Source organism: Catharus ustulatus, chromosome 17 (genome assembly GCF_009819885.2).
Source record: "Catharus ustulatus isolate bCatUst1 chromosome 17, bCatUst1.pri.v2, whole genome shotgun sequence".
NCBI classification, from domain to species: Eukaryota; Metazoa; Chordata; class Aves; order Passeriformes; family Turdidae; genus Catharus; species Catharus ustulatus.
In genome coordinates, this window is record NC_046237.1 from 11,157,409 (window position 1) to 11,176,805 (window position 19,397).

Here is a 19,397-nt window from a genome sequence, read left to right on the forward strand (position 1 = left end):
AGTGCTCAGGCAGCACCACAGCAAATCATTACCAGGGAACTGAAATGAGTAAAATCCATCTCATTCTGCAATGTTCACGCTTTTCATGGTGCTGCTCCAATCCAAGCACCTGAAAGGCCACCAGCACACTCAGAGCAGCCTGTGACAGTGATCACCCTGTCCAGGTTCATCAGTTACTCTGGCTACTGTGGCACAAAGTACCAAATTAATAGCTAATATTCAGGAGATTATGAAATTATGCTTCCTTAAAGCTATTTAAGCAGCTGCTCTGGCACCTCTTTGCAGAACTAGACAGCTCTGCTTTGAATTAATGCACTAGAAGTGGCTGGCACAATTTGGCCAAAGATTTAGAAGTCAAATAATCATGCATTACAGATGCCCTTTCAGGCCCTCCTTCTGGAACAGTTTCATGCACAACACATCTATTTAGCAGGCAATACCAAGTATCAGAACTATTTCCATACCTTGGGTAGTCCCTCTGCCTCAAAGAGCTCAAGAAGGGTCAGAAAGGGGTCAAATAGCAATGGGACATCATTTACTCCAGGTCACTGAGAGCAGAAAAGCTCGGGTGTAACTTGCTGGTTTCAGCACAGCACGTTTTTCCACATTCTTTACCACCCACAGAATTCCCTTAATTGTCCAAAAGTGTCTCCAGGCATCCAGGGATAGGATCAATAACCCAAACTTGAGGTCACCTGGGGGCAGGCAGCTCCCTTCTCCTGCCCTGCCCTGCAGCCTGTGAGGAGCAGGCACAGCCACCAAGAGCAGAATCCACTGGCCAGTGCTGGGTGCCACAGGAACTGCAACAACCCTTCCCTCACAGGCTCTCTGAAGAACACTCAATGCACAGGTGAGACCTCAGTATTTGCCCACAAACTTTTCTTTTTTAGAAAACCATCAATCTCAGTAATACTTTTGAATCCAAAAATCTCATCCTGTGGCAACCAACATCAGCACAAGCAAGTTTCTCATTGTTCTTTGCTTTGAATCTGCCAGATGACAACTTACCTTGATGCTCTGCAGCCCTTGGGACACCAAATCACCACCTCTACACCTTTATATCAGTTACAGTCTGGATGTTTTCCATATTACCCTGCCTTTTCCAGCTTTTGCCAAAGTGTTGGAGTCTTCTCAGGTTTGGGCTCAGCATTCAGTACAGATTATTCTTTTGGGAAAGCAACAAATTGTTCAGTGTGACAGCTGAATCCCCAGGCAAATTTAAGCTGGAACATATTGTACAGCAGGCCAGGGGCCTGGCTGCAAACCTGTGTTTTTAAGCAAGGTACAACCAATCAGATCCATCCTCATAGCTCTAAAGAGGTGAAATCACTGAGACACAGAAGTTAGTGGTAAAGCAAAAGGCCTTGCTTTATTGCTACAACTCTTGATCAAAAAGTCCCATCAAAGAGCAGCCCTGCTCAGCTGGCAGAACCACTCCAGGCTTGGCAGTGCCTCTGGACTGTGCTTTATGCAGGGCTGGCTGTGTCTTTTTGTGCCCAGCTCTCCAGTTTCAACCACAACATCAATATCCCTGATATCGATGCAGACAAGAAGTACCCACTGGCTCTTCGGTGATGGTTTGGCAGGAAGGAGAAGAACACGAGGCCCCGGGAGGCAGGGCTGAGCTCAGCCCCCCTGGTGTCCTGCAGCACGACCTGGCATGTCCCGACAGACGACTGTGACACGGGCAAGGGGGACACCTGCTGGGCTGCCTGGCTTGGTACAGCCCAGCTGCAAGAAAAACCATCCAAAACCAGGACATTTTATTACATTTTAAAAAGCTGTAAAACATACACTCTCCAAAAGCCCTGAGCCTTTCTATGACAGCCTCTCAGAGGGAGGGTTCCTCTCCACGAGCTGCTGTGTGTGAGCAGCACTGAGCTGCTGTGTCCTGCTCTCCTTGGCCAAGGACTGGATCTCAGCACTCCCAGCAGCGAGGCTCTGCCCTGCTGCACAGCAGGAGCTGCTCCCTGCACAGCTGGGCTGCAAGGACAGGGCTATGTCTGCTCGCTGGGGTTCCCTGTGCCCGAGGCTCTGCTGGGAGCCTCTGCTGCCCGTGGGGCCTGCTTGGGAAGGCGGATGGGGACATAGACATTGGAAGCACAGTGCTCCTTGAGGTATTCCCCTCCTTTCTCCTCATAGTCCTTCCTGCTTATCCAGCCTTCCTCACGGCTCATGTACTCCAGTGCCCAGTCCCTAGCCCCGTACCAGGCATCCAAAACGGGGCTGGCAGCAAGGTGAACCTGGATGGAAGGAAAACACAACAACAATGTCAATTCTGCACAGGAAAGGGAAGCCCTTTTTACCCTGGTTACAATGCTATATGAGACAAACAACTGAATTTCAGAAATTTCAGCTGATTACTCAGTGTCTCTCAGAAAGAGTAATGCTAGAAATGGGTTGAACATTTCAAGGGAAAAACAAGGTGTTTTTCCCTTGTTATCAATTCCTAAGCAATCAAATTTCCAGTCAAACATGCTTTTGTGTGCATGGTCCTTTAGCAGGAGCAGACTTTCCTTTCCCCTACTCACTATGCTGTCTGCACAAAGAGCAACTGAATCTTTGCTTAACCTGCACCTTCTCAGGTCACAAAGCTGTTTGCAGTCTTGCCTTAAAACCCTCTGCATGCCCCTGCTCTGCACCTCACCTGATTACATCTGAACACAGAAGAACAGGCTGTTCAACAAACATCATGGCAGTACACACACCTGAAAGGATGACTGGAATGGCCTCATTTCCAGGAGCTCCTTCTGGACTCTGGCTTTCAGTCCAGGGTACATGGTATTTCCACCAGTGAGGAAAACATTCTGCACAAGGATAGCCTGTTGCTCCTTTGAGTATCTGTGAAGAACAAGAACAGCCTCAGCCTTTCTCAAGGACATCTGCCCTATGAACTGGCACAGCTGTGGGGAAGATTCTCTTCCTAAACCTTGTCCCAGGATTCACTTTGAGAAACTTCATTTTCCTAGCATGAAAAACTTTGTTTTCTGGAAATTAAGAGGGTGGCAGAAAAAAATCCTGAAAGCACTCACCACTCCATAAATCAACAACTGGATTTCTTTCTAGGGCTGGAACTCCTAGCTTTCAGAAAATGTGATCTCCTATGTTCATACAGTTCAGGGGTGACATTTCATCAATGCTAATTTGTCTGGAAATGTCCAGCAGGGGTGCCTGTATCTCAACTTGAAAATTTTGGTCTGCCAAAACCAGAGATTGCCAGCTCACTGTTGTAAGCATTTGTTGTTTCCCTCAATAATGAGATAGACCAGGGATCCCTGAAGGGGGGTTTATGCAAAACAATCCAGTGGGGTGCAGGAAAATAAATTGATAAATACATGTAAATAGTGTTTATTTCACCTTTATCTCATTATTTTTAATTACTATTTTTGTGTATGTTTTAAAATATCCATAATACATTACTTTAGTAGTAGCTGTAATTTACAAATATTCATATACTGGAGGTGTGTGCTTAAAAATTTTCCAATGATGGGGTTACTGATCAAAAAACTTTGTAGACTCACTGACTTAAAACAGAGTTACATGTGGCTTTCAGTAAGGCATGTCTAACCTGCAATCCTCAACCCCACCAAAAAGAACTATTCAACACATTTTCTCAAATTATTGCTAAACCCCCAGCATTTCAAAAGCTGATATCAAATGAAGAATAGCTTTTCTGAAGTAATAGTTCTGTGAACTCACCTCTCAAGGACATATTGCATGGTTTCTGCTATACCAGCCTGGTCCTCTCCTATCAGGGAGGGCTGGAAGACAATCTCTGGAGCCCTGATTCTTTCAGTGCCCAGGAAAAGCTGGTGGTACTCTGCCAGGTTAAACACGGGCTTTAAAAACATTGAGAAGTAGTGGGGAATTGTGTTAAAGAACAGCAATAGTCTAGAATAAGCAACATTTCCAAACAATTCTGTACAAAAACCAAGATGGTAAAGCTCCCACAGAGAAACAGCATTATGCTAAAGGTTCCAAAAGGTCAGGGGAGCTGGATGTTTCTGATCATTTATTCTGCTTGGAGCCACTTAATTCTAAGGCTCAACAAAAGTTGAAAGCTGTGTCCACTGGGATATCAGGCTATGGATCACAGACAAAAACACTTGAGCAGAACTTTTTTCTCTTAATAACACAGCACTGCTACACCAGGCACTGCCTGCAGAACGAGCCAAGAGGGAATTCTCTTCCTAAACCATCAGCTGAGATTGCCAGGATTTCTCTCTTAATGTCCTGTTCAGGCAGTTTCAGCATCTCTTCCAAGAGCAGGCAAACAATGTTTGCATGAGGAGAAATGTCAGCAGACTGGCTGGACAACTGGGATGCAAACCCCTGGCATGAGTTATAAATATAGAAACCAAACCTGCACTGCAGCAACAGGCTTCTCAACTTCAGGCTGCTCCTCAGCAAACAAAGGTTCAAACTCATTAATACTTTCCACATCCTCCAGGGACTGTTCACTGCCCAGTGGATCCAAGTCAGGAGTCTGGAAACAAGAGCAAGTATATTATGGTAGGTTAGCTCAGGTGTGATTTCAATTCTGGTGACATGGTTGGAAAACTCAGTTTCCTCAAATCTCAGCTCTTTAACATGCCCAAAAGCATAAATGCCCATCATGCAAAAGTACAAAAATATCAAACACTTCCAATAAATTTATCCCAATGCCAGCTCAGAAATCCAGGCCTCAGTCACCAGGCTGACTGCCAGGATCCCAGGTAAGCATAACAACATATTAAAACTTACTAAAACAGCTTTTTATACTCTTTTAAACCTAGTACCCTTCCAGCATCTCTAATTGCTCTACAATTACCATTAAAATCCCTATTTTGCTTGTGTGGGACTGGAAAACAAATATTTGCTAGCTACAAAGCCACCACATAATTTTTGAGAGTTTCAACTGTCTACTATTTGCTCTCAGGATGCACCAAACCCCTTTTATTTTACACAGACCTGAAGCTCTTTCCTTATGAAAAGCATCACTCAAAATCCTACAAGACTCCTGTTGTGAGGTAGGAGCAGTTTTTAAATTATCTTCATTTTTTGTGTTAAAATGTTACCTCTGGGGTTTTGTTGCTAAATATTTGTTTTGGTTTTTTTACACTTGAAACATTTGTTGAAATGCCAGGCAAGCTAAAATTGCATCCTTCAAACATTCTTAAGTATCTATTTTATATCTGCTTAACCAAATTGAACTTCTCAAACTGAAGTTTAGAAGTGTTCATTGTTACAGCAAAAAAATGTAGTCTCATGAAGTCCTGCTAAATGCATTTCTTTTTATATGTTATACAAAAAGGAAAAAGACAAAACTAGAAAGATACACAGAACTCAGCTGAACACCTGGTTTTACAAAGGGATTTTGTGATAATTCTAAGTGCTCTCTCAAGGCACAGACCAAATAACAAAGCCTGTGGATTCCTTCTGAGGTCTGAGATTGCACCTAGCAAAGAGCAGGGGTGTGGCAGATGCTGGAATTTAGGCACAGTCACTGACAAAAATCACAGGTAACTGCTAATCTTTCAATTCTCTTTTTTCTAGAACATCTTCTTTTGACAGAAAGGAAGAAAGGTTCTTCACCACAATGATAAGCCCATCATCTCCCTGAATTTTGCTGAAGCACAATCATTCTGAATCTTGCACTGATAATCACACACAGAAGCTCATCCAGTTCCACCCACTGCCATGGGAGGACACCTTCCACTAGACCAGGTTGCTCCAAGCTGGCCTTGAACACTTCCAGGGATGGGCTAGCCACAGCTTCTCTGGGCAACCTAAGTAAGGATCTCTCCTCTATGCTTCAATTTTCTGGTTTTTTCTCTACATTTTCCCTGAACAGAGGCTGATAAAGCTAAAAAGTTCTGTCTTGTATGACCAGAAAGTCAATTAAAAGCACATGCACAACCAGCCTTTGAGCACCTCTCACAGCAGCTGCTGTGTGCTGGGCCTGTGTTAGTCTGGCAAAGCAGACAAGGACAACTCCAACACCCAAGTGTAGTAATTAATCCTTCATTAAGGAACCAAAACAGAACATGCTGCTTAAATGCACCAAAACCAGACAGCTACAATGAAGGCAGGGTTGTTTGTTTACCATAAAGTTCTCTGCACCTGAAGGGGGAGAACAGAGAGGAAAACAAATACTGTTTGTAACAAAAAGATTGATGGGCTCCTCTGTATCTTTAACAGAAGGCTAATGAAGATTAAGGATGGTTGTCTCAGGACATTCCCTCTGAAAAGAGAGAAGCAGTTGCAAACTTAATAATGACTTGCAGTGTTTTAAAGCTTAGTTCATAAATGGAAGTCTGAAGGGACACATTTTCAAGCACAGAAGTTTAATTCCTTCAGAGATAAAACGAGGATTAACTTGGTGAAAATATCCTACCTCTGGCTTGCTGTCCACAACATCTACTTCAATATTGACTTCTGACTGCAGGATTTTCTGCTTCGTTTGCTCAACAGACAGACTCAATTTGTTGATGTAAGACTGAAGTTCTTCTGCAGAGTCCATGTTCAGCTCCACCAAAGCTTTGTGGAACTGATCCATCTGACCATCTTCTAAAAGTTCCTGTGGACAGATCAGAGCTAACTGTGATGAACAAGACAGGGCAATCACAGCAGTCAGCAGTGATGTACCAGACACTCTGCTTGCATGATATGCACACTTTGACAGCATTTCAAGTATTTCCCAGGAGTGCTGTTCATAAACTGAATACATCCACTGCATCAATAATCCATTATCTCACAAGTAACCTTGGCAAGCTGCTATCAGAGAACACTCACCACAGTCACAGCTTCTTTACCACGATGTGTGACCTTCTGATAAAGCTCTGAGGGCAGCCTGCCCTCCTCCCAGGACCCCACACTGACACTCTGCCTTCATTACCTGCACGTACAGCAGCCTGTCCAGCCTCTCCTGGTCCAGCTGCAGCTTTTCCTCCCGACGCCGCGCGTTGAGCTCCTGAAGCCGCCGCAGCTGCTGCTGCCTCTTCTCCTGCTTCTCCTCGGATGCCACAGTGCTGCCCAGCAGCTTGTTGGAGAAAGGCAGCTGCATCTTGTGCACATTGTTCTCGTAGTACTCTGGGCACCGCCACTTCTGCAGCTCTGGGCATTTGGAAAGCAAAGAAACTTTTTGTTCTGTCAGCCCAAAACAATGATTCGCACACCCCACATGAAGGATGAAAGGTGAGGAAAGAAGGCAAAAATAGTGCAAGCACGGAATTTTGTCACCTCTTGGCAGCTGTTCCCAAGCTTGGCTGTCCCTCTGAGCACTGCCTCCAGGTCACACACCCAGTGCAGGCAGCTCTGAGTGCTCTGACCTCCAGGAAACACCAAGCACTACAAAGTGCAAGTGCACACTGAAGTATCTCTGCCCAAGGGGAGGGAGAGCTCTCACACACTTCCAAGGAAGGCTCATTCACAAGTGACAAATAAAAAAAAAAAAACAAACCACACTTTTCTTCAGGAAGTGCTTCAGATGACATTTGCCATGGAAATTTTAAAACTTATTTAAATCTCACAAAGTCAAGAGAAATGACCTGTTCAACTTTGGATACCTTAAAGCAGATACAAACCACAGAAATCCTAACAAACTCAGAGGTTTTGTTGATGTATAAAGGAAACAATAAGCTCATTTTAAACTCTTTTCTGCTGAAACCATCACAACTTTTATTTATAGAGGAATTTGAACCAATACAGATTTTTTTTGTGGTAGTAGTTAAATTTTGTTTCTATCTTAATTTTAAATATTAAACCACAAAGAAAGCAAAACAGAAGCAGAATATCTCTAGAAGAATTCAAGCCGACTTCGAAACAAGGGGTAGAGAGGCCAAACTCAGTGTGGGTGAGCACTACCTGGTGGTGAATCAGAGCTGTTTTACCTTCTATGTAGTCCTGGGCGATGTAGCTGTGCTCGTGCAGGATCTCCTCCATGCGGCTCAGCGTGATGGCTGCAAAGTGCCCGGGGTATTTCAGCTGCAGCAGCCGCTGCAGGTACACGGCAGCCTGGCACCCCCCCAGGTTAATGCGCTTGCAGTTCTTGGCATCCAGCCTGCCAAGGCAAACAGACACAGCTCAGACTGGGGGAATTCACAGGAAATCAAACAGAGCTCCTGCTTCCCCCCAAATACCTGAATATTCACAGGTAAGTATTTCAAGGTTCAGTTTGCAGAGAATCTAACACACCTGCTTTTCTCAGGCAACAGCACAATCACTGCTGCGTTCATTATTTTATTCTGAAAGACTCTGTTCTGCTTTATAAAAAAACCCCAAATACTAAATAATTTTGGCTACAGCAAGGAAATATTCTGTTCTAACAAGAAAAGTCATGGGTAGTGACGCTAAAAGCAGTTTTTAAACCTTTGTAACACTTTGTGGTTGGACAAGTGTAAACCTTGAAAATATGAAACAGTTACCAGATATAATAAAGCCATCTCCTGCAGTTAGGATTAAAAAAGAGGGGGAAAAAGTACAAAGAGAAAGAAGAGCAATGTAGCAGAATAACCAGAATTATGAAAGCCTCAAGCACTGCAAAAGTCTCACACACAGAGCCCTTCACTTTGTCCCAAAGCTGATTAAAACCACAAAGTATGTTTTCTAATGCCCAGTTTCACCTGGGGCACATATCCCCTTCTCCCTCTGAAAGTACACATTAAGGTACAATTAGCAAGTAATATTTACAAGAGCTACACTGCTTCTTCAATTCAAAACTCAACAGAACTTAGCAAAATCTGCAGACCTGGTTTTAACTCATCAGCATAAATTAATACAAGAGTTAATAGTGCAGGGCTGGAGGAACAGATATCTGCATCACTTGAAAAGCCAGTAGCTGCACCGGAGCTAATTCACCCAGAACTCACCTTCCTTCTAAGACTGGTAAAATGTGTGTGCACTGGTAGCCTGAGGATATCACCAAACCACTGCAGGGCCAGTTCTGCTTTCTGTTGTGATAAAAACTGTAGAGGCTGTCCACGCCATAGGACACTTTTGGCACTTGGTAGCATTCAAAGAGGAGCTCAGACATCATCTGCCTTGAGTACAGAGGATTGCAAACTGCTTCTGTCAGAACAATTGGGTGATCCACACAACCCTGGGAGAGACAAGGGGAAAGAACAGTAACAAAGGTATAAAGGGAAAATCCAGGCTTAGTTATCTCTGCTGCTTCTTTTAAGCATCAGCCAAAAAATCCACCAAAATGGGCATTAGAAAGGACTTTATGTGCAGGGTATTAATCACGAAAGTTAAATTATATCTAGTGTTTAAGGGGGTTAGCTAATGTTAATTCAATGAAAGAATAAACTCATAATGGTGGAGGAGAATGGATTTTTACAGGCATACATAAATTATTAAACATCTAAGTAACCAAAATCTATGCAATGAGGTGGTGAGAGAAAAGCAGTGGAAGTTTAGTTCCACTCTGGGTAAAGCTTTCAAAGTGGTGTTGCCATGCAGGCAAAGGGCTCCATGGTCTGAGAAGCACCTCTCAACACAGCTGGGCATGCAGGCGGTCAGTAAACACGAGTAATAAGAGCATTACCCAACAGTAAGTTTAAGGGAGTACTAAGTTTAGATTAGATACTAAGAAAAAATTCCTGTAAGGGTGGTGAGGCACGGGCACAGGGAAGCTGGGGTTGCCTCATCTCTGGAAGTGTCCAAGGCCAGGCTGCACGGAAATCTGTACAGCCTGGTGCAGTGGGAGCTGTCCGTGCCCAGGGCAGGGGTGGAGCGAGGTCCCTTCCAACCCAAACCCTGCTGGGATCCACAGGCGGCTCAGCCGCGGCCCGCGGTACCTGCGAGGAGACGCCGAGGCGCTGGAAGACGTGGTCGAAGAGCAGCTCCTGCAGCTCCAGCTGGACGGGCACGTTGCGGTCGAAGGGCGAGCGCAGCAGCCACCGCAGCGGCTCGGGGCTGCCCAGGTCGTTCCCCACCTGGGTCTCTGCGCCGGCCCCGCCGCGGGCCCCGCGGCTCCGCGCCGCCAGCGAGCGGAACCGCAGCAGCGGCTCGGCGGGCACGGAGGGGTCGGGGCAGGCCCATCCCGCCCGCGTCTGGAAGGAGCCGTTGTCGATGACCAGCGGCGCCGGCTGCGGGCTCCGCACGGCCGCGCTCGGCTCCAGCACCGGGTCCGGGGCCCAGCGCGCGTCCCGGAACGCGAACACCCGCGTGGGCGCCGCCATGGCGGGCGCGTCCCGCCCGCGTCCGGCCGGCAACTCGGGCCCGCACGGGGGTTCCGGGCCGCGGGGCCCGGGCACGAACGGGATTGTTTTAAATGGCTGTGTTCCGCGATGTGAGATCTTTGTGCGCTTCCAAGCTAACCAGCAGGAGAGGGCACCTCATCGGTGGGAGAGTAAGCAACCAACACAGCACGGAATCAAAGAGTGAACCTTAAAAGATCCCATTCCAGCCCCTGCCATGGCAGGGACTCCTTCCACTGTCCCAGGCTGCTCCAAGCCCTGTCCAGCCTGGCCTGGGGCACTGCCAGGGATCCAGGGCAGCCACAGCTGCTCTGGGCACCCTGTGCCAGGGCCTCCCCACCCTCACAATAAAAAAATCTCTTCCTAGTATTGAATTTCCCTACATTTCCCCTCTTTCAATTTGCACCCATTCTCCTGTGTCCTGTCACTACAGCTCTGGAGGAAGAGTCAGTGCCCAGCTTCCCTGGAGCTCCTTCACCCCCTGGAAATGTGCCATGAGGTCTCTCACAGCCTTCTCTCCTGCAGGCTCTCCCAGCCTGTCTCCAGGTGCTCCATCCCCTCAGCAGCTTCGTGGCCTCCTCAGGACTCTCTCCAACAATCCCATGTCCACCTGGTGCTGGACACAGCAGAGCTGTGTGCAGTGTTTGAGCTGGGGTCTCACTAGAGCACAGTAGAGGGGACAATCATCTGCTCCTGCTGGCATCCCTTACAGGATCATCTGGGTTGGAAAATGCTCCTGAGATCATCGAGTCCAACTCAACCTAACACAAGCCTGTCAGCTAGGTCAGAGCCTCATGCAGCCCTGGATATTGTCCTTCCTGCACTGAGGGGCCCAGAGCTGGCACAGGACTCGAGGTGACCTCATCAGTGCCCAGCACAGGGCAGGAATTACCCCAGTCCTGCTGGTCACTATTCCTGAGGCACTGACCATTGCCCCCTGGGCACACCTGGCTCATGGTCAGCCACTGTCCACCAGCACCCCAGGGTGTCTGTCAAGGTTATCTTAGATCAGGATGTTCTTTGGTGTAAAACCTTTGTGGGCTTTCAAGCCTAGTGAGCAAGAAAGGAGACCTTACCAGTGGAACAGGCAGCAGGACCATCCCTTAGCCAAGGACATCCTGAAGCTAACAAGCTTTAAGAATGTAGCAAATGAAGATGTCGATGTATGTGTATCTATATATTGCTAACTTGGCAAAACACTCAAGGTCCGTGTGTCCTAGAGATGAACATGCTCATTATAATACTGAAAAAGACCCTTCCCCTGAGAATGCACAGAAATGGGCTGGGCTGATGAAACTTGAATGGAACTCGCTAGCCAGTCCTGACAGAAGGGCTGTGCTTGGAAAGTCACTACCTCTGAATTTCTGTGGTGAAATAATGGCAGGGAAAGTCCATTGTGCTGGATTTGGGGAATACCTCTGAGCTGGGGCAGCTCTCAAATAAACAACGTGCCTCTCTCTGTCATTGTTGCATTGTTGCATACCAGGTAACAAATCCAGTTTTGTGGGTATGGCCACCAGCCTGGGGCTGGGCTGTACCCCTGCTGCCCTTCACACAGGGCCCCCCTGCCCTTCAAACCCGGGCTGTGAAACCTTCCCAATGGCTGTGGCTTGTGTGGAGGTGAAACCCCACGGCCCTGGGCTGTGCCACTTGCCCAGGAGGTCACTGACACAGCCCAGGCATCTGCCACTGCTGTGCCACCAGCCCCACTGGAGATGCAGGGAATGGGGAGAGCCTTTCCCCTTTATTTTAACCCCTATTCCCTGGGGAGATGGGATTCCAGGCTGGGATCCATCCTGCCATGGCAACAAGGACATCCCAGGCTGGCTCAGCTCGGTGGGAACAGCATGGACTCCAAGGTTTCCAGTGATGTGACTTAGAGACTTAATTTGTCATTAAAATTAAACAGATCACAGCTTCAACTCCTTTCCCTCCCTCTCAGCACTGCAGACAAACTATCAACAGCCTGATTTCCAGAGGTGCCCCCAGCCTGCCACCCCCACTGTGTGAAATGGGGACTCAAATATTGAAGCATCCTTGAAGCTCAGGGCATTAATGGCTTTTCTCACTTGTTTGCCCAATGCACAAAGCGGGGCTAATAGCTTTCTTTTATCATGCAAAGGTGTTATTAATGTGAATTAATAAGAATTTGCAGAGTTCATTTAGATCTTGGGATTAAAAGACTCATTTCAAGGGGCTGTTACTACATAAACACGCTCACGAGCAAGACCATTAAATGCAGGCAATCATTTGTAACGTGCTTTTACATCACTGCTCTCTTCTCCTGAGAGCTACACAAACAATTAATCTAGCCAAACAAGTCTCTGTAAGGTAAGCAGTAGATTATGGCTTTGTTTTATTGAAGGAGAAACACACAGCATGATGAATATCAAGTTATCCAGTACCATAGCTGGCTCCTTCTTTGATCACTACTGAATTGCTTCTTAAGCAATACTTTTATCAACACTCATCCTATGAAATGTGCTAGTTGCCTTTCTTGGAGTGAAGGGAGACAGAAGGGCAATTAAAATATAAAGGTTTATTTCCCTAAAGGATTAACTAATAAATGAGGATACACTGAGTAGGCTAAAAATAGAGTCTATATGGGACATAGTTGTGATCTACATTGAATAAGAGCACAGGAGAAGTATTGTGTAGCTGCTCATCCTCTACACCTCTCTGGAGGGCTGAATCTTTTATTATCAATGGCAACCTTGGCTACTCAGTCTCTTGGTTACCTCCCCATATCCAAAGACAAGAACTATAACTACAGTTTTAACATAAGCCTCAAGAGCTTCCTAACGTGTATTTATCCTCTAAATAGCAGCTGAAGAAAACATCTGACTTGATTGGCCTTTCTCAGTTGTTCTTATCCCCTGTTAATCCCTGTTGCTCCCTCCCCAGCACAGGGCTGTCCCCTTTGCTGATTTATCACTCCCCTTCTTGTGGTCACCAGTGCTGCAATGAGAGTTATTAAAAGGTGGTTAGAAAGGGGAGCAGCCAGGCTGTTCTAAACTTAGTGTAACCTGAAGCAAGCCATGAGGTATCCCCTGGTTCCTCTGGTGAACGAGCTGACCTTTCCTCTGCTTTTCTTCTGGTTCTGTTTGCCCTTTGTCATGCTGCTGATCATCGCCATTATCTGGCTGCAGGTGCTGCTCAATGAAGGTAAGTTCAGCTGATCAGGTAAAATGCTGCTGCATAAAGTTAACTTCCTCTCTAAAGCACCCTGCTGGCTATTTTTAGGTTGATGCCTCTTGTCACAGGAGGAGGCTAAAGGTTTTTCAGTACTGGTAGTGTAGCATATAGAAAAACCAAACAAATTATTGTCCTTTTCTGTTAAAAATGCTTATAAGATAATCAAGCTGTTACTCTCCCTTTTTCTCAGTGGTAATTTGATTTAAGAAAGACAAAGGACAAGTAATTTTTTTATACGTTTCCATTTCAAAAATCCCCCAGAAAGCAAGCCTAATCCTCTATTTCTGTACACTTTTAATTCTGGCCTCTTCACCTCTCCTTTTTTGGGAGGGTTTTACTGGGGGAGCTGGTAAGGAATTATTTCAGGCTGATAGGAAGTTTTGAATGGAGTAAGACATACATTTTCATTTATTTTTGGTTTTTACCAGTTTGTTTTCTAATCTATCCCTGATTCTTTATCCTAACATGTCAGCAACCAATAACAGGCTTTGGTTTATAAGCTGCTTGTTGCACTCATGAGGATAAAACCTAGCTACTAATGCAAGAGAATGCTCTAATGCTGGAGGAAAAAATCTAATCCCAATTGAGGAAGTTCAAAATCAGTGACAAAATATCTATTTTACATAGCTGTGTCACATCCTTCCACTGTAGTTGAGTGCTCAGGATTTGTCTGGACAGAATAATTCTCTTGATGTTTTGAAGGAGATTTTTCAGGTTATTCTTGCTACATTTACATTCACAATTTCTGGCCCTGTAATGACTGCTGTTAGCACCAGGCCTTCAACTCTTTCCACAAATAATCTAAATTACATTTTAACCAGTGAGACTAGACACATTACTAAATTTTTACATACCAGCATATTTACAGAATAAGAACATTAAAGCTTTTCTCAGTCATAAAAATAAAAGTACTCTTTTTAATAACTTCCTAATTCAGTCATATCTACTTTTTTATGCTAGTTTACAGCAAGCACAAGTAAAAAGGTAATGTTTCAGCTCCTCCTTTAATATAATTGCTGATTAGGAGCTAATTAGTTAAAATGAAACACTTGTAAAGGCCTTTTATTGTCTAGTTTGGTTTGAAAATCCTTTATTTCAGCTGGAAAAAGTTGAGAAGAGCCTTGTCCAGCTCCTACATGGAATGTGCAAGTAGTGCAGCCATGGGAAAAAGTCATATACAGGTGTTTTACATGTTCTTTTTAAACCTGCTTCTAGCACAGATGCCCAGCACAGAAAAGATGAAGGAAGAATCTCCTGATGAGCCTGATTCTGACTCTGAAGATGAACTAACAGAGGAGGAAAACCAGAGTGATGCATCCAGTACAGAGATGCAAGAGGAGTCACAATCCAGTGGAACTGTGGGAAGACTGAGGCCCAAGCCTGCTTATCTGAGCTCAAATCCAAAAAGCCAAAAGCAAAGTCTTCTTGCTGTGACCTTAAACAGCTGGTCCCAGAGGCAAAAGATAAGGTACTCCCATGCTGAAAAGAGCATTTTCTATAACATCCTGATGGTGAGTAGTGGGACCAGGCTGCCTCCTTGCAAATCTGCTGCTTTTGTGACTCAGCTCTGACTCTTTTCATCTTGCCTGGCTCAGAGGCCTCTTGGGCAAGACAAAGCTCCAAGACTGGTTTCTGCTTGGTTAATAACTAACAGGAGGTTTTATTTTCTACCTTCCCTAGCTGTAGACGAGGTAAAGGTAACACAAAATTGTGCAGAACGACTATCATGAATATGTGTATGTATCTGTATTTAAAGGTGCATATGTATATTTTAAAAGTCCTTGAGAACTGCATTTTAAATTTGCAAATTTGCTACTTATTCCTCTAAGATAAGAAGTTTAACTCAACCTTGTGTAGAAACTCTCCTGGTATTTATGGCTGATATTGCACACTTCTAAAAGTTGCTTCAGATTTCTTACAGTGGAGCATGTGACTGAAAATAAGATGTATTTCACTTGCTCAATAAGCACTGAGGCCAGAAGTCTCTTTGCAAACACAGCAACTCTAATCCTTTTAGGCTGTACACAAATCCCAAAAGATAAACATCAAGCAGTGGAAGAGCTTCATGTCTCATGTGTCTTCTCTTTCCCTGTGCCTTGACTGTCTGTTCCTTTGCAGAAGGGGCTCACAAGGGAAAGCTGCTCTGTGCCTCCACTGTCACTATTCCCAGTCCTGTCTGCTCACTTACATTGCTGGGATTTTTGAATTGCAGCAACTGAGGTACTCACTCACGTTTCCTTCCATCAGTTCTGCTGGAGTGCTAGCCCTGGTTAGGCTGGACTAGCCAAGGACTGGAATCATCTTGAACTGCTGCAGTTATTTGACTAGCATACACACCCTGAAGCTGAGCTTTAGCATGGCATCAGTTTTTTAGCATGACCTCAATTTTTAAGACCATTAATACCACCAAGGTGGTACCAAATCAGTGTAGCAACAATTTATTTAACATTCATTAATTTGGTAGTTTTTCAAAAGCTAACAGTGCTAACAATGAGCTTGGTCTTGACTAGGATACCATTTGGTTCTCCTAGAATTCCTCATATGTACAGCTACTGACACAGCAGCTTGAGTTTGTCTCTTGTAGGACATAACATTTGTTGTGTTGGGTGGGTGAGGGGAGGGAACAAGCACTGGTAGTTTCAAAATCCTGAATATCCTGCTGAAAATGGAACCTCTTCCAAAGACATCATTGCAGTGACAGTTCTGTCCTTCCTTTTCTTCCCCAGCTGTTGTGCTCCTTGCTTTCTTCTCTCACCTGGAATTTTGGCTACCTGTTGCTCCAGACCTTTAACATCCTGAGGACTCTACTGCTGCCATCCTATCTGGTTACCTACATGGCTCAGCTGTTTGCTTTGCTGGGTGAAAAAGCTGGGAAAATCCTGGGCTTCCTGCGGCTGGAGAGCAGGGGACTGCTGCTTTCAGTCCTGGGGAGGAAACTGCAGCTGAGCCAAGCTCAGAGAATCATCTCAGGGTGAAAATAAAGCAGGGAGTCCCATGGCAATCCAGGTCAGCATGGTGGCAGCTACTGCAGCATGGCAGAGGGAAGGGAATTCTCTGAAAAAGAAAAAAGAAACCCACTCAAGATTAAGTCAGCACCTACTCATCTCACCACAGCTGCTTTCAGAGTGTTGACTGCCTAAATGTGAAATGGATGACAGCAGCCAATTTCTTGTCCACTCTGCTCCCACCTCAGAGGGATAAACTCAGTTTTTATAAGGACTAAGCACACCACTGGCACCAGTGATAGCTTCTACTCACCAACACTAATCTTTGATTTCAAATGAATACGATCAAGGCAATCTCTCTTTGTAGTAGATCTTACTGGGTCCTAAATGCAATACAGCCATAGGATTATAATTCTCATAGTCCAATTAGCACTTTTCTCATCCGCAATTTGTCAGTTCTCAAGATACAAAACGACTTTTCAATGCTCATGTCTAAGAAATTAAGCAGGCCTACCTCCAATTAACAAGAAATAATTGCCCCTCAGCAGATCCTGAGCATACATGTCCCTGATTTCCGCTCAGGCTTTGCGTTTCAGCACAGCTGGCAGGCTGGTGGAAGGTAGATTGCAGCCTAGAGAGGCACTCACCAACAGCTTGATTTAACCAGTTCTTGGAACCACAGGGAGGGTGAGGAGCCTGAGATGAGCTATCCTTTTGTAGCCTGTTTATCGAGGTGCTGGGTTTGAACAGAGCAGCTGTGAGCTCTTGTGTTGATGCACGCGTTCAACGCACTCTTTTGTTTTCAAGAGGACCTGAATTACAAAGTAATTCAATGAACGCGCTGCCGCTGGTGAAAATCATTGTTTCTGCTCCCATGTGCGGTGCCTGTCTCTCCAGAGCCCTACACGGGCACACTGCAACACCAATAACCACAAAACCTGCCCTGCCTGCGTTTGCCTTTCCCTCCCCATCCCCTGAGCCCCGCGAGGCCAAATATTTGTCCGTGCTCTTAAATAAAACTTGCTCGCCCGCATCTTTACGCTCGCGGCTCCTTTCTTTAGAAAGGAAAACACACACAAAAAAGAAGAGCTGCTTGCCAAGGACATCCCCCTCTCCTGGGAGGGAGCTTCGGGCCAAGGACATCCCCTCTCCCGGGAAGGAGTTTCGGGGCTCGTGTCCATCGGGGATCCCCTGTTTCTTGCCCCGCCGGGCAGCGGCGAGCGGGCAGGGCTGGATGCTCCGGGCAGATGCGGAGGGAGCGGCCGGGGAGCGGGGCGAGCGCCGAGGGGCGGGACGGGGGCGGAGGGAAGAAGAAGGGTCTCAGCTCCGGCTCTCGCCTCTGCCGAGCTCCGAGCCCGGCCCTGGGCGGCTCCGACCAGCGCCTGCTGAGCTGCGGGGTCGGGGAACCCCCTGCTCAATCCTCCTCCTCTTCTTCTGCCGTGGTCTGCAGCGCTGAGCGCTCCAGGTGAGCACTGACCCCTCCGGGTGGGCAGGTGAGCCCTGCCCATTCCAGGTTGTCACGGACTCCTCCGGGTGGGCACTGACCCCTCCAGGTTATCATTGACCCCTCCGGGTGGGCACCGACCCCTCCAGGTTATCATTGACCCCTCCGGGTGGGCACCGACCCCTCCAGGTTATCATTGACCCCTCCGGGTTGTCACCAGCCCCTCCAGGTTATCACTGACCCCTCCAGGGGGCTGATGCTCGCCGCTCCTCGGGGGTTCCAGCTCGCCCCGCAGCTCCGGGGGTCTGCGTGCTGTGGTGGTGCAGTGCTGAATTGTTGCTTTTCCCTCAGATTTTGGCTTTTGCCCCGTTGGGGGAAGGGGTTATTGTCTCGGCTGTACATCTTAAAGCTGTCCTCCCTGAGCTAGGTAGAGGGATGCTTGCTGGTAGTGTCAAGATTTTTCTCTTTACCTTTTCCACCTGTGCACGTTAAATGTGTTGGGCATGAAAGGCTTCATCTTGCAGCTGCATGGTTGGGGATGCCCTCTAATATTGCATCCCTGAGGATGATACCTCCTGTCTCTGTGGGATCTCACTTGTTTAGGCTACTTGACTCTTTTAATCTCAGCTCGAAAAGAAGCCCTGTTATCTTGAGGTATTTGCCAGAATGCCACAGTTTAAGTTAAAAATGTTGTATTGGGATCATTACTGCAAAGAAGCAGACAAGCTGAGGTGAGTAAATAAACAATCTAAAGGTCTAGGAGAATATTACTTCTTGTACTGCTTGGTGGATGTTCTAAAGCCTGGTGCTACCAAAGGATGTGCTTTGTGTAGTTTTTAGTCTGTGTAAATACACTCAGAATAGCTTTAGCTTGGCTGGGCTGGCTGTCCATGGCAGTGTCACTGTAATAGCAGGGAGGTTGGTGCCAGCTTGCAAAAACCTGCTTGAGAAAGCTACTGTGAGAACTCCTAGTTCCTACAGAGTTCCCCAGTACCACAGCTATGCTGCTGGCACTAGTGGTTTAAACCTGGTTTTCCTGTCTTTGAGCTATGAGAAATAATGCACAAATAAATATTTGGCTGCTAAGAATAGGACTTTTGTGTGTGAATTTAGCTAAAAGTAGTATAGAAAGGGCATTTTGGTTCTGCTGTGCCTCTAATAAGAGGTTGGTGGTGTGTGAACCTGGCCTGGAGAATGGACACAGAACCTACAGATCAGGGGTCTCAGAATGAACCCTGTAGACTTTGTATTGTGATCCACATTTGTTAAAATATTTCCCTTCCCTGAATCTGCCCCTGTGCCTGTCTTTGCTGGGCATTTGGCACTCACAGCATGAATGTAGCATGACCTTGCAGCTGCCTTGTAGTCTGCAAGTGCTTCAATAGCATCCATGAGTTTGTGCTTTAATTTCCTTTTGCTGTTGTGTGCAAAAGCTGCTTCCTGGGCATCAGCAGCGTGGTTGTTTACACTGACCACAAATAGTTTTGGATTTATTCACCTGAGGGTCTCTTGTTCACCTGGTGCATCATTTCCCGTATGCATCCAGCAGCCTCTGTCCCAGAGCTCTTTCATGCTGCAGCAAGCAGGTATTTTTCCCAGCTGAAAAGATAGCAGAACCTGCATTGAACACTT

At 46.2% G+C, this 19,397-nt stretch overlaps 1 protein-coding gene across 1 annotated transcript; it reads right to left on the bottom strand.

Moving 5' to 3' along the window:
* Positions 1 to 1,343: 1,343 nt before the first annotated feature.
* Positions 1,344 to 10,174, bottom strand: ACTR5 (actin related protein 5). Its single transcript, XM_033075282.1, has 9 exons — positions 9,780 to 10,174; positions 8,850 to 9,079; positions 7,872 to 8,041; positions 6,878 to 7,095; positions 6,377 to 6,559; positions 4,364 to 4,486; positions 3,700 to 3,839; positions 2,709 to 2,841; positions 1,344 to 2,243 (listed from the first exon to the last, which is right to left on the bottom strand). The coding sequence occupies exons 1-9, from the start codon at positions 10,161 to 10,163 to the stop codon at positions 1,998 to 2,000; spliced, it is 1,827 nt and encodes a 608-aa protein (XP_032931173.1). The 5' UTR covers positions 10,164 to 10,174; the 3' UTR covers positions 1,344 to 1,997.
* Positions 10,175 to 19,397: the final 9,223 nt, after the last annotated feature.

Coding starts and splice junctions, on each gene's coding strand:
- ACTR5 (XM_033075282.1), bottom strand. CDS start 10,163: ATGGCGGCGCCCACGCGGGTGTTCGCGTTCCGGGACGCGCGCTGGGCC. Junction 9,080..9,779: donor GCCTCGGCGTCTCCTCGCAG/GTACCGCGGGCC, acceptor TGTCTCTCCCAG/GGTTGTGTGGATCACCCAAT. Junction 6,560..6,877: donor ACAGGCTGCTGTACGTGCAG/GTAATGAAGGCA, acceptor ATCTGTCCACAG/GAACTTTTAGAAGATGGTCA.